Genomic DNA, 14763 nt, shown 5'->3' on the forward strand with positions numbered 1-14763 from the left:
TCTGACCGGTGTGTGATGATATCTCATTGTCGTTTTGATTTGCATTTCTCTAATGATTAATGATGTTGAGCATTCTTTCATGTGTTTGTTGGCGATCTGTATATCTTCTTTGGAGAAATGTCTATTTAGGTCTTCTGCCTATTTTTGGATTGGGTTTTTTGTTTTTTTGATATTGAGCTGCATGAGCTGTTTTTAAATTTTGGAGATTAATCCTTTGTCAGTTGCTTCATTGGCAGCTATTTTCTCCCATTCTGAGGGTTGTCTTTTGGTCTTGTTTATGGTATCCTTTGCTGTGCAAAAGCTTTTACGTTTCATTAGGTCCCATTTGTTTATTTTTGTTTTTATTTCCATTTCTCTAGGAGGTGGGTCAAAAAGGATCTTGCTGTGATTTATGTCATAGAGTGTTCTGCCTATGTTTTCCTCTAAGAGTTTGATAGTGTCTGGCCTTACATTTAGGTCTTTAATCTGTTTTGAGCTTATTTTTGTGTATGGTGTCAGGGGGTGTTCTAATTTCATACTTTTACATGTACCTGTCCAGTTTTCCCAGCACCACTTATTGAAGAGGCTGTCTTTTCTCCACTGTATATTCTTGCCTCCTTTATCAAAGATAAGATAACCATATGTGCATGGGTTTATCTCTGGGCTTTCTATCCTGTTCCATTGATCTATATTTCTGTTTTTGTGCCAGTACCATACTGTCTTAATTACTGTTGCTTTGTAGTATAGTCTGAATTCAAGGAGCCTGATTCCTCCGGCTACGTTTTTCTTTCTCAAGATTTCTTTGGCTATTCGGGGTCTTTTGTGTTTCCATACAAATTGTGTAATTTTGTGTTCTAGTTCTGTGAGAAATGCTGTTGTTACTTTGACAGGGATTGCATTGATTCTGTAGATTGCATTGGGTAGTATAGTCATTTTCACAATGTTGATTCCTCCAATCCAAGAACATGGTATATCTCTCCATCTGTTTGTATCATCTTTAATTTCTTTCATCAGTGTCTTCTATTTCTGCATACAGGTCTTTTGTCTCCTTAGGTAGGTTTATTCCTAGGTATTTTATTCTTTTTGTTGTAATTGTAAGTGGGAGTGTTTCCTTAATTTCTCTTTGAAATTTTTCATCATTAGTGTATAGGAATGCAAGAGATTTCTGTGCATTCATTTTGTATCCTGCTGCTTTACCAAATTCATTGATGAGCTCTAGTAGTTTTCTGGTTGCATCTTTAGGATTCTCTGTGGATAGTATCATGTCATCTGCAGACGGTGACAGCTTTACTTCTTCTTTTCCAATTTGGTTTCCTTTTATTTCCTTTTCTTCTCTGATTGCTGTGGCTAAACTTCCAAAACTATGTTGAATAATAGTGGTGAGAGTGGGCATCCTTGTCTTTTTGCTGTACTTAGAGGTAATGGTTTCAGTTTTTCACCATTGAGAATGATGTTGGCTGTGGGTTTGTCATATATGGCCTTTATTATGTTGAGGTAAGTTCCCTCTATGCCTACTTTCTGCAGGGTTTTTATAATAAATGGGTGTTGAATTTTGGCGAACGCTTTCTCTGCATCTATTGAGATGATCATATGGTTTTTCACCTTCAATTTGTTAATATGGTGTATCACGTTGATTGATTTGCGTATACTGAAGAATCCTTGCATTCCTGGAATAAACCCCACTTGATCATGGTGTGTGATCCTTTTAATGTGCTGTTGGATTCTATTTGCTAGTATTTTGTTGAGGATTTTTGCATCTATGTTCATCAGTGATATTGGCCTGTAGTTTTCTTTCTTTGTGACATCTGTGTTTGGTTTTGGAATCAGGGGGATGGTGGCCTCGTAGAATGAGTTTGGGAGTGTTCCTCCCTCTGCTTTTTTTTGGAAGAGTTTGAGAAGGATAGGTGTTAGCTCTTCTCTAAATGTTGGGTAGAATTCGCCTGGGAAGCCATAAGGTCCTGGGCTTCTGTTTGTTGGAAGATTTTTAATCACAGTTTCAATTTCAGTGCTTGTGATTGGTCTGTTTATATTTTGTATTTCTTCCTGGTTCAGTCTTGGAAGGTTGTGCTTTTCTAAGAATTTGTCCATTTCTTCCAGGCTCTCCATTTTATTGGCATATGGTTGCTTGTAGTAATCTCTCGTGATCCTTTGTAGTTTTGCAGTGTCAGGTGTTACTCTTCCTTTTTCATTCCTAATTCTATTGATTTGAGTCTTCTCCCTTTTTTTCTTGATGAGTCTGGCTAATGGTTTATCAATTTTGTTTATCTTCTCAAAGAACCAGCTTTCAGTTTTATTGATATTTGGTATCAGTTCCCTCATTTCTTTTCCATTTATTTCTGATCTGATCTTTATGAATTCTTTCCTTCTGCTGACTTTGGGGTTTTTCTGTCCTTATTACTCTAATTGCTTTAGGTGTAAGGTTAGGTTGTTTATTTGAGATATTTCTTGTTTCTTAAGGTAGGATTGTATTGCTATAAACTTCCCTCTTAGAACTGCTTTTGCTGCATCCTATAGGTTTTGTTTTATCGTGTTTTCATTGTCATTTGTTTGAGGTTATTTTTTGATTTCCTCTTTGATTTCTTCAGTGACCTCTTGGTTATTTAGTAGTGTATTGTTTAGCCTCCATGTATTTGTATTTTTTCCCGTTTTTCTTTTCCTGTAATTGATATCTAGTCTCATAGCGTTGTGGTCGGAAAAGATACTTGATACGATTTCAATTTTCTTAAGTTTACCAAGGCTTGATTTGTAACCCAAGATATGATTTATCCTAGAGAATGTTCCATGAGCACTTGAGAAGAAAGTGTAATCTGCTGTTTTGGGATGAAATGTCCTATGAATATCAATTAAGTCCATCTTGTTTAATGTATCATTTAAAGCTTGTGTTTCCTCGTTTATTTTCATTTTGGATGATGTGTCCATTGGTGAAAGTGGGGTGTTAAAGTCCCCTACTCTGATTGTTTTACTGTCGATTTCCCCTTTTATGGCTGTTAGCATTTGCCTTACATATTGAGGTGTTCCTATGGTGGGTGCATAGATATTTACAATTGTTATATCTTCTTGGATGGATCCCTTGATCATTATGTAGTGTCCTTCTTTGTCTCTTGTAATAGTCTTTATTTTAAAGTCTATTTTGTCTGATATGAGAATTGCTGCTGCAGCTTTCTTTTGATTTCCATTTGCATGGAATATCTTTTTCCATCCCCTCACTTTCAGTCTGTATGTGTCCCTAGGTCTGAATTGGGTCTCTTGTAGACAGCATAAGTATGGGTCTTGTTTTTGCATCTATTCAGCCAATCTTTGTCTTTTGGTTGGAGCATTTAATCCCTTCACATTTAAGGTAGTTATCGATGTGTATGTTTCTATTACCGTTTTCTTAATTGTTTTGGGTTTGTTATTGTAAGTCTTTTCCTTCTCTTGTGTTTCCTGCCTAGAGAAGTTCCTTTAGCATTTGTTGTAGTGCTGGTTTTGTGGTGCTGAATTCTGTTAACTTTTGCTTGTCTGTAAATGTTTTAATTTCTCTGTTGAGTCTGAATGAGATCTTTGCTGGGTAGAGTAATCTTGGTGGTAGGTTTCTGAGACTGTCCTCAATTTTTTTCATTCTTTTTTCTTTTTTCTGCTCTGTGGTAGTTATTTCCACTCTTTTATCTTCCAGATGACTTATCCGTTCTTCTGCCTCAGTTTTTCTGCTACTGATTCCTTCTAGAGAATTTTTCATTTCATTTATTGTGTTGTTCATCATTGTTTGTTTGCTCTTTAGTTCTTCTAGGTCCTTGTTAAACGTTTCTTGTATTTTGTCTATTCTATTTCCAAGATTTTGGATCATCTTTACTATCATTACTCTGGATTCCTTTTCAGGTAGACTGCCTATTTCCTCTTCTTTTGTTTGGTCTGGTGGGTTTTTACCTTGCTCCTTCATCTGCTGCATATTTCTCTGTCTTCTCATTTCGCTTAACTTACTGTGTTTGGGGTCTCCTTTTCGCAGGCTGCAGGTTTGTAGTTCCCATTGTTTTTGTTGTCTGCCCCTAGTGGGTGAGGTTGGTTCAGTGGCTTATGTAGGCTTCCTGGTGGAGGGGAGTGGTGCCTGTGTTCTGGTCGGTGGGGCTGGATCTTTTCTTTCTGATGGGCAGGGCCACATCTGGTGGTGTGTTTTGGGATGTCTGTGAACCTAATATGATTTTAGGCATCCTCTCTGCTAATGGGTGGGGTTGTGTTTCTGTCTTGCTAGTTGTTTGGCATGGGGCATCCGGCACTGGATTTTGCTGGCCATTGGGTGGAGCTGGGTCTTAACTTTGAGACAGAGATCTCTGGGAGAGCTCTCACCGATTGATATTATGTGGGACCGGGAGGTCTATGTTGGCCCAATGTCCCAAACTCGACTTTCCCACCTCAGAGTCTCAGGCCTGAGCACCAAGATCCTGTCAGCCACACCGCTCAGAAGAAAATGGAGGAAAAAGGAAAGAAAAAGAATAATAATAAATTTTTAAAAAGTTTTTAATATAAAAATTGTTAAAATAAAAAATAATAATTATTATAAAAAAAGAAGAGAGCAATGAAACCAATAAAGAAATCCACCAATGATAACAAGTGCTAAAGATTAAACTAAGATAAACATAAAAATCAGAAACAAATCAGTCACAGACAGCAAACCCCAAGTCTACAATTGCTCCCAAAGTCCACCACCACAATTTTGGGATGACTTGTTGTCTATTCAGCTATTCCACAGCTGCAGGGTACATCAAGTTGATTGTGGAGATTTAATCCGTTGCTCCTGAGCCTGCTGGAGAAGATTTCCCTTTATGTTCCTTGTTTGCATACCTTCTGGGGTTCAGCTTTGGGTTTGGCCCTGCCTCTGCATGTAGGTCACCCTCTGGCATCTGTTTCCCACCCAGACAGGCTGTGGTTAGAGTGGCAGCTTATTAAGGGGCTCTGGCTCCCTCAGGCCATGGTTGGGGGTGGGGGGAGGAAGGTGTACGGAATGTGGGGCGAGCCTGCGGCGACAGTGGCCAGCATAAAGTTGCAACAGCCCGAGGTGCGCCGTGCGTTCTCCCGGGGAAGTTGTCCCTGGATCACGGGACCCTGGCAGTGGCGGGCTGCACAGGCTCCCGGGTGGGGAGGTGTGGAGAGTGACCTGTGCTCGCACACAGGTTTCTTGGTGGCTGCAGCAGCAGCCTTGGCGTTTCATGCCTGTCTCTGGGGTCCGCGCTGATGGCCGCAGCTCGTGCCCGTCTCTGGAGCTCGTTTAGGCGGTGCTCTGAATCCCCCTTCGCGCACCCTGAAACAATGGTTTCTTGCCTTTTGGCAGGTCCAGACCTTTTCCTGGACTCCCTCCTGGCTAGCCGTGGCGCACTAGCCCCTTCAGGCTGTGTTCACGCCGCCAACCCCAGTCCTCTCCCTGGGATCCGACCGAAGCCCGGACCTCAGCTCCCAGCCCCCGCCTGCCCCGGCAGGTGAGCAGACAAGCCTCTCGGGCTGGTGAGTGCTGGTCGGCACCGATCCTCTGTGCGGGAATCTCTCCGCTTTGCCCTCCGCACCCCTGTTGCTGCACTCTCCTCCGCGGCTCCGAAGCTCCCTTCCGCCACCCGCAGTCTCTGCCCGCGAAGGGGCTTCTAATGTGTGGAAACCTCTCCTCCTTCACAGCTCCCTCAAACTGGTGCAGGTCCCGTCCCTATTCTTTGTCTCTGTTTTTTCTTTTTTCTTTTGCCCTACCCAGGTACGTGGGGAGTTTCTTGCCTCTTGGGAGGTCTGAGGTCTTCTGCCAGCGTTCAGTAGGTGTTCTGTAGGAGCAGTTCCCTGTGTAGGTGTATTTCTGATGTATCTGTGGGGAGGAAGGTGATCTCCGCGTCTTACTCCTCCATCTTGAAGGTCCCGTTGGTCTTGCCCCTTTCTAATCACAACAGCCTAAATGTTGATCTCTCTAAAATGAAAATCTAATCAAACCCTTCATTTGCTTAAAACTTTCCAATCATTCCCCATTGTCACCAGAATGAACAAACTCTTAGCATGGCATATAAGGCCCTTTGTGATCAGGCTCTAAAAACCTGTCCTGCCGCGTGTCTCACTGTTATATTTCATCCAGCTTGTCCTCTTCCCTCTTGTCCATCGCCCCAACGCCTTCTCTTTCCACCAACGAACTTTCCAGCCATATTGAACTATGTGTAATCCCTTGGTCTGGTAGTGTTCTCTCTCATCTGCTGGTCTTCAGACATGCTATTCTCTCTGCCTAGAATGTTTTCTTTCCATACTCCTCTCCTGTGAGTGACGAAGTTTTACTTAGTCTTTAGGTTTTTGTATAGAGGTCACCTTTCCCTGGAAGCCTTCTTATATCCCTAAGATTGGGTTAAGCGCCGCTTTTAGGTTCTATCTTGATACCTTGTGCCTATAAATGTTCTAACACTCCTCATAATATATTCAAATTACCTGTTTGCTCACCTATATCCTGAGCTACAGTGAATTTTCTTGAGGGAAAGAACTGAGTATTGTTCTCTTTTGTTTCCCTGGCATTTAGTATAATATCAATATAACAGTACTCTATAAACAGTTCCTCAATGAATCTTTGGATAGAAAGTTTGGGACCAAATTGTGGAAAGTCTTGAGTGAATATCAGGCCAATTTGTTGAACTTCTTAATACTGCCACCAGGAGAGTCTTTTACGAAGGACTCAATCATGATGGCAGGTGGTAGCATCCTTCTCCACCTTGGTTACTCAGTGAGGCAATATTCCCCGATTGTGTAATAGTGGGGCACTTACATAAAATAAGTAAATATGTGCCTTTGTACAAAATTAGATTCCATCTTGAAGAGATTAAAATACAACCTTTATTGGGTACCTAAGGTTTAAGAAAAATTCTGAGATATAAAACTTAAAATTCATAAAATTCCATCACGAGATGTTTTTCTGTTAATAGAGAAGTGCTATCATTGTCTTAATTTTAGCTTTTTCATCACCTTGGTCCATATTGCAGAGCACCTATATTATATGGAGTCATACGACTTCCTAGATGTCAAGAATAACAGGAAAGTGGTAGATATTCTTGACAGTTTGAAATATCATTCTGGCAGACTGGGGCCAGGAGCTGCGTTAGAAGTGTACATGCAGTAAAGGCAGGTCTGTTATCCATTTTAGGTCCATAATGTGTGCAGAGCATTGTGCTAGGTGGTTTGGGAGATGCAGAGTTATATGAAACATACTTCCTACCCTCAAGGAGCTAACAAACTTGCTGAGGAGAAGGGAAATGCACCAAAATGCTTATATTTAAAGATAACTTGTGATAAGAGACACATAGGTACTGGCAGAAAATAGAGCATTGGATCTCTTTTTTTGAAGGGTTTTATATCTTTATGATCCACAGAACTTGGAGCTTTACATATTATATTTACATAGCTAAGTATGAGAGTAAAATTTTCAAATGCATGTATGAATGAAGTATGAATTTCTAGATGTTTTTCTCAAGGAGGCTTTCCATATCTGTGTACCTTTTTCGTTTATGGCAGGAGTTGTTAACCCAAGGTCCGTGGCCTCCTTGAAATCTTTCTGCAGAATTTGGTGGATATGTATGTGTATATAGTTTCCTGAGGAAAGGACTGATGGCTTTCAACAGATTCTTTTTATTTTTTTTTTATCTTGTAAAAACATTCTATTAGAATCTTTAAGGATTCTGTGACTGAGAAGAAATTCAGAGCCACTGTATAGAGAGTGCGTTCACAGACTTGTCTCAGCTTTACAATATCTTTCTCTTCACCCCCATTTCAATCCATTCTCATTTAACAATTGGCTATAGCATAGCCAATGAGTAAATGCTTTTATTTGTTGAGTGAATTAAAGTTTATATGCCATGTTCTTCATTTTAAAAACAGGCAAGTTCAACATGTTATTCAGAATGAGCCCTGACTGCCCTTCACTGAACACGCGCCAGTGAGGGCACTTGGCAGTACACTTCATTGTTTAATTCATTTAACACTCTGGACCTTCATGAGTGATAGCTATTATTATCCCCATTTTACAGACAAGGAAGCTGAGGCTCACTGAGTATCTTCCTAAGCCTGCCCCCTAGTAAGTTATAAAATCAGTTAATACTCTGTCTTGAATCTGAAGCCTCTGTTCCCTTTAACTAGTATGCTATGCAGTAATATGATTTATAAACTGTTTTGTTTCTTCCCCTCAACAAACAAACAAACAAAAAACCCTCTTCTAAGTTGCAGTTTGTTCTTCACAATCCCTGGTGTTTTGTGTTTTTTTAATGTCAAAATGCCTTTGGAAGTAGATGAGCTTTTGTAGCTTAATGACCATGGGCTTAGGTATACAAACGGTTAGCTTGATCTTCAACATAAAGAAATACGTATTAATTAAAATCTAGATCATTTCATCAGATTTAGAAGTAATATTGAGCTATTTTTAAAATTGCATAACAAACTTACGTGAAGAATTTACCACGTACTTGACGTCATTGTCTGCTATTGGTCCACCAGAATGTGGAGGAACAAATATGCTTGTCTGGGGCGGTGGCGGCGTGGAGTGGAGACTTTTAAAAACTACCCATTCTACCTTCTCCATCCCTCATCCCTGTTGATAATCGTTGCCTGTGATGAGAAGTGTTATTGATGAAGCATTTCGCGTATGAATTCTGTTAGATGCAGAAGAAAGATGAAGAAATACCATCTTACATTATTTGAAAGCATCTTCATTTTGCAGAATGCTGAGTAGGGAGAAGCATTGTTTGGAAGTTTAGAATCACTATTATGTTTTGAAATTATATATACTTATTTAAATATAGTTATTATGTAATTACAACACTTTCGAATATGGTATAAAATACTGTAGCCTAACTTATCTCTTTAAAGTACATGGCTAAACAAACTGTAAACTTGAGATCTTTTTATAATCTTACTATTCAAAACACCTTGTCAGTTAAAGTAAATTCAAAGTGGTTTATATTTTGAAAATAGGCTTCAAAGAAAACATCACAAAAGTAAAATTACTTTATTGCTCTGCCTTTTATTTTGTAATTTTAGGTAAGGCACTGACATTTCTTCTGCTGCAGCCACCAAGCCCCAAACTTCCTCCACACAGTACGATCCGAAGAACAGCCATTGATCTGATTGGACGTGGTTTCACAGTTTGGGAGCCTTACATGGATGTGTCTGCTGTCCTGATGGGGCTTCTTGAACTTTGTGCTGATGCCGAGAAACAACTTGCCAAGTACACGCTCCATTTCAGTTCATTTGGCCTTTATTCGTTTTGTTTTGTTTTGTTTTAGTAGAGGTCATTGATTACTGTTTATAAATTGCATATGGAGAAAAAAATAGACAAATATCTCAATATATGAAATTTTGGAAATAGACAATGAAAGGGAGATATGTTTCTGTCATTTTAACACAATTGGGATTTAGCTTTGAGCCAATGAATGATTTATCCGTGGCATAGTTTTAAATATATGTTTATTGTGCCTTGAGATATTATCAAGCTAATAATAATATAAACATATCACATATAAGGAAAATGATATATATAGTTGCTCAAAAATGTTTTACTGATACAATACCTGGCCAGTTTGGGGAATTACTCCTTTGCACTCATGTTAATTTTTAAACCAGCTTTATTGAGGTTTCATTTGCACACAGCAGAGGATCAGCCATAAGGAGGTTGCAGTGGTCCAGGGAGGCAGGGATGAGAGTCGAGGAATAGGAAGAGGACCCAAGGCAGTTCCTAAAATGAAACTGGGGCTGGTGATAGAGGTTAGTATTGACTTGAGAACCCAGCCTTCTGATTCCTGGAGGGAGTCTTTTTTGTTTTGTTTTGATGGTATAATATACATCTAACAGGAAATTTACTACAGTCTCTCTCTTAAAGGATACAATTCAGCAACATTCTCTGCATTCACAGTTATGCAGCCATCACCACTGCCTAGTTCCCCGTAGCAGTCACCCCAAATGGAAGCTCCATAGCCATTAACTCCAAACCCGTTGAGCAGTCCCTTTCCATTCTCCCCTCCCACTGTCCCCTGACAATCAATAATCTGCTTTCTGTCTCCGTGAATTTGCCTATTCTGAATATTTCATATAAATGGAATTATACAGTATGTGGCCTTTTGTGTCTGCCTTCTTTCCCTTAGCATAATGATTCCAAGGTTCATTCATGTTGCAGCATTTTTCAGTACTTTGTTTCTCTTTATAGTTGAACGGTATTCCATTCTATGGATATACCACATTTTATTTACCTATTCATCTGTTGATGGACATGTGGGTTGTTTCCACTTTGTTTGAACACCTAGTTTTCGTTTCTCTTAGGTAGATACCTAAAAGTGGAATTGCTGGGTCATGTGGTAATTCTGTGTTTAGCCTACTGAGGAACCACCAAACTGTTTTCCATAGCAGCTGCACCGTTTTATATTCCTACCAGCAATGCAGGAATTGTCTTTGCATCCTCACCAACATTTATTTTCTGGTTTTGTTGTTGCTTTTTTAGTATAGTCATCCTAGTGAGGGTGAATTCCTAGTGGTAGGAATTCTTGAACCGTCCCATGATGCCTCTCTTAATGTACAGGCAGACCTCGTTTTACTGTCCTTCACTTTATTGCGTTTCGCAGATGCTGTGGTTTTTTTTTTTTTTTTTTTTTTTTTTTTTTTTTTTTACACAAATCAAAGGTTTATGGTAACCCTGCATTGAGCAAGTCTGTTGGCACCATTTTTCCAACAGCCTTTGCTCATTCATGACTCTGTGTCTCATTTTTGTAATTCTAGCAATATTTCAAACTTTTTTATTACTATATTTGTTATGGTTGTCTGTGGTCAGTGATCTTTGATGTTATTTTTGTAATTATTGTGATTTTTTAGCAATAAAGTATTTTTTAATTAAGGTATGTACATTGGAAAAATACTTAATGATATTGCACACTTAATAGACTACAGTATAGTATAAACATACTTTTTATATGTTTACTGGGAAGCTAAAAAATTTGTGTGCATTGCTTTATTGTGATACTTGCTTTATTGCATTGCTCTGGAACCGAACCTACAGTATCTTTGAGGTCTGCCCGTAAGTGTTATCACCTCTTTGATTTTTTTCAGTGAATGGCATTTCATGCTTATCATTGCTAACCTTTTAAAAAACTAGAGTTCTCTGCCCTTTTCTTCATGGTTGCCTCTCTCATATCCCACAGTTGCCTTATATTCTAGCGTGCTTTGGGCCTGTCATCTTTCTGCTGGCTGCTCTGTGCTCAGAAGTGGAGACCAGAAAAACAACTGAAGGCTAGACTGGAATGCTGTGACTTTGTCCACAGATTGGGCATCTCCAGCCCAAAGTCCCAAGATTGACTGGTAGGGGAAGGGTATTCGTTTCAAACCTGAGCAGCTGTCCTCCCCCTTCACCTGCTTCATACCGCCACGCTTCCTAAACTTCACCTCTGTGTCTCCCTAGCTATGTACCCTTCAGTAAATTACTTCACCTCTCACCTCAGTTCCATTTACAAGTTGGGGCTAATTAAATACCTACTTCATAAGATTGATGTTAAGTGAGTTTATATTTGCCAGGTGCTTAGAAGAGCACTTAGCACATGTTAAGAGATTGAATGGATGTTACCTATATTGGGGGGGGGGTATGGATGGTGATGCCATTGTCATCGTCCTAGTGTTCAACAGATGGAAGAGATACCCGTTTCTAGAATAAACACTTCCACATAGTGACAATCAGGATAGTTTCTGGATGGATACAGGTGGCCTGAAGGTTCTCGATTGACTTAAAGGATTAGGAGGGAATGTGATCCCATGAGTTGGCAGCAGTCGTAAGAGGCAGAGCTGGCCTTTGTGCAAAGCCTGGCACGTATTTTCAACCTTTTACCCTCCCCTTGGCTGCAACTGCCACGGACATCCTCCAGGGAGTCAACAGAGTGGCTTCTTTTACCTCAGCTCTCCTGGTTACCTTGAGAAGCCTTTAATATTTTTGATTGTCCAGAATTTCACTTTGACCTACTTTTATGGCCTATTTTCAAATCTGATCAAAAACAATTTCAATAGTATGCAGTCTTGTTTTGCTGCCTTGGGAGAAGTAATGGGTTTCTATTTTAGACTAGCCATCTAATATTTTGTTTTATTTTGTGTTTAAATAAGTTCACATGAAGCTTATATCAGCAAACGTAAAGATATGCTGTGTTTTATCTACATGGAGTATGTCCACAGACACCAATACTTTAGCTTTCAGTAGGTAATTTAAATCTTGCTATTACATCCTTTTCTGTCATGAAGATAAGTATAATTCTCTACACGCAGCTCTGAATAAATGAATGTATCAGCGTGTAGCCTTGAGGGGTCCAATGTAATTTTCATCATGATAAATTGTATAATAAGCAAGAAAATGTTTGCTTATTAATCTATAACAAGATTTAGATTGAAAATGACCTGTTACGTCCACGACACACTTGCTACAGGCTGCAGAAGGACTGAGATGGGGCGAAATAGAGCAGCAGGGTGACTGTGCATATTACCCTCGTGGTGCCGATGGGGCCGCCCTCCTGTGCCTGATTCACTGTGCACACGATAACACCGCTTGGCCACCTCGCTCCTGACTGTGATCTTAAGCTTGCTTTGTGAAGAAGCTTTTATGTTAGGCTTGTGCTTTTTAAAAAGAAAAAAACAGAAGCAGTGTTTCCTTCTTTATTTCAATTCTTGTGAGTTTATGAAGGAGGGGGTTCAAGGCAGAGCAGCTCGCTCAGGTTGCTATCTAGTTCTGAAGAATACATGTGACAGCAGAGCTTTTCTCTTTCCCTCTCTCCCCTGTGTTGACATCCTCTGTCAGCGATGACTCCTGAGAGGCCTCCTGAAAAACTGTATATGGCTCAAGACTAACAGAGCATTTTCCCAGAATTAATAATGTTTTTGTTTTACAAATATGGCTTAGAATTTTACATCTTTGGAATCAAAATAAAACCAGCTGTTTTCCAGTGTTTTCAAACATTTTGCCCAATTTTAAACTACGTTTATTAACTAAGCAAGCATCTATTGAGTAGCTAATATGTGGAAGGGACAGTGTTAGATACTATATGTAGTGACAAACTTTCATGAAACAAAGACCCTTCACGTGATTTGCAGTCTTATGGGAAAGATAAGATCTTACAGGAAGGAAGGAGAGTAAAAGGTATGGACATTCAGAGCGTGGCAGATGAATCGCAGGGGGGTACCCAGACAGTACCCAAGGAAGAATTTCTTTGGAATCTTTCCTTTGAATGATTGTGAGGAGAGGTGGGGAAGAATAACTATGACATGCAAAAGGACAGATGGGGAGAGCCCAGGCACTCCCCAAAGAGGCTGAGGGGCAGCTGCACACACAGGGACATGAAAGTAAGCATTGTTTTTGGCTAATTTGATTTATTAGTTTCTTGCAGAAATTAAACCCTGGGATCCTCCAATCAAAAACTTGAACATAATTGCCTTACTCATTATCTCTGGGGAATAGAATTGGGTTCAAACAGAGGATTGGTTTTACCTTTTTCTTTATTTAAAGAGTGTAAAAATGACTATAAAAGATTATAAAATGAATCTGAGACAGGTGCTTTCTCTTGTCCAGGAAAAGGTGAGGTTCAAACCCAGGTCTTACTGACACCAAAAGCCACGCTCCCACCCCTGTGCCATCTTGCATTTGAAATCTTATACCCAGAGAATTAAAGACCAACAGAGTACTAAATTCAAAACAACCTATTAGGGCTTCCCTGGTGGCGCAGTGGTTGCGCGTCCGCCTGCCGATGCAGGGGAACCGGGTTCGCGCCCCGGTCTGGGAGGATCCCACGTGCCGCGGAGCGGCTGGGCCCGTGAGCCGTGGCCGCTGGGCCTGCGCGTCCGGAGCCTGTGCTCCGCAACGGGAGAGGCCACAACGGAGGAAGGCCCGCATACCACAAAAAAAAAAAAAAAAAACAACCTATTAAAAGGACCTAAAAGAGGTCAACTCAGAATTTTCAGATTTTTTAAATCTATTTAATGAAATCATTTTCATCAAGAATTTTGTGCCTTCTGGAAATTAGAAGTCCATTTAAATATCAGTAAACTCCTTGACAGCTCGGACCATGTTTTGATACTATGTGTTTATTCTTATGTATTCAAACACCTGTTATATGATTTGCATTGTTATTTGCAATAAACATTTAATAAAGTCCTAGAATTTTAGAGACAAAAATCTTCTTCAACAGCATGCAATCCAGTGCCCTTAATATGCTATTAAGTAAAAATAAGTTGTAGAGATTAAACAACTTGTCTGAGGTCACACTAGTCCTGTGAGAGCTAAGACTATCACTTAGGTCTCCCGACTCCCATTTTGCTGCTTCCATACTGCATGGTTATGTCACCCTTTATATGATGAGAGATCCACAGGTAGAATTTTACATGAGGAATTTTTAAGTTAATGATTATGGGCGGTTTATTCATGATGAACTGTTTAATTGAAAACGGAAGGCTGCACTTCGTTGAAATCATAGGTTAAGTCATCCCCAGCTGATTGTGAAAATAATAGAAATGTACGCAGTATTATCTTTTTAAAAAATCCATGGTTTTTTAGATCAGCATGGTTATGGACATATGGATAAAATGTTAGAAACAGTAGAAAATCCTACTTTTTTTAAATGTAAAAGTACAGAAGAATCCTTGTGCTTTTGTATGTGCTGTAGTCTGTGATTCTGATTCCATTTTCCTAGTTCATGTTGCAGACCTTTACTCTGAAAGAGAACAGCAGAGCAGGGCCGGCGCAGCTGCTGAAGGTGCCAGACCCTCACCTCACACTGCTGTGACTGAGGCATGTGGATGAAC

The 14763-nt window shown here is 39.8% G+C and overlaps 1 protein-coding gene across 8 annotated transcripts in view; it reads left to right on the forward strand.

The window, feature by feature from the left end:
• Positions 1–14763, forward strand: part of WDR7 (WD repeat domain 7) — a 375792-nt gene that overhangs the window by 246763 nt on the left and 114266 nt on the right. For all 8 annotated transcript variants that reach the window (XM_028480810.2, XM_028480811.2, XM_028480813.2 and 5 more), the window contains one exon: positions 8989–9175. In XM_028480810.2, coding sequence (XP_028336611.1) covers positions 8989–9175 — 187 coding nt within the window. The remainder of the gene's footprint in view (positions 1–8988; positions 9176–14763) is intronic.

This window comes from Physeter macrocephalus, chromosome 19 (genome assembly GCF_002837175.3).
Source record: "Physeter macrocephalus isolate SW-GA chromosome 19, ASM283717v5, whole genome shotgun sequence".
NCBI lineage: Eukaryota > Metazoa > Chordata > Mammalia > Artiodactyla > Physeteridae > Physeter > Physeter macrocephalus.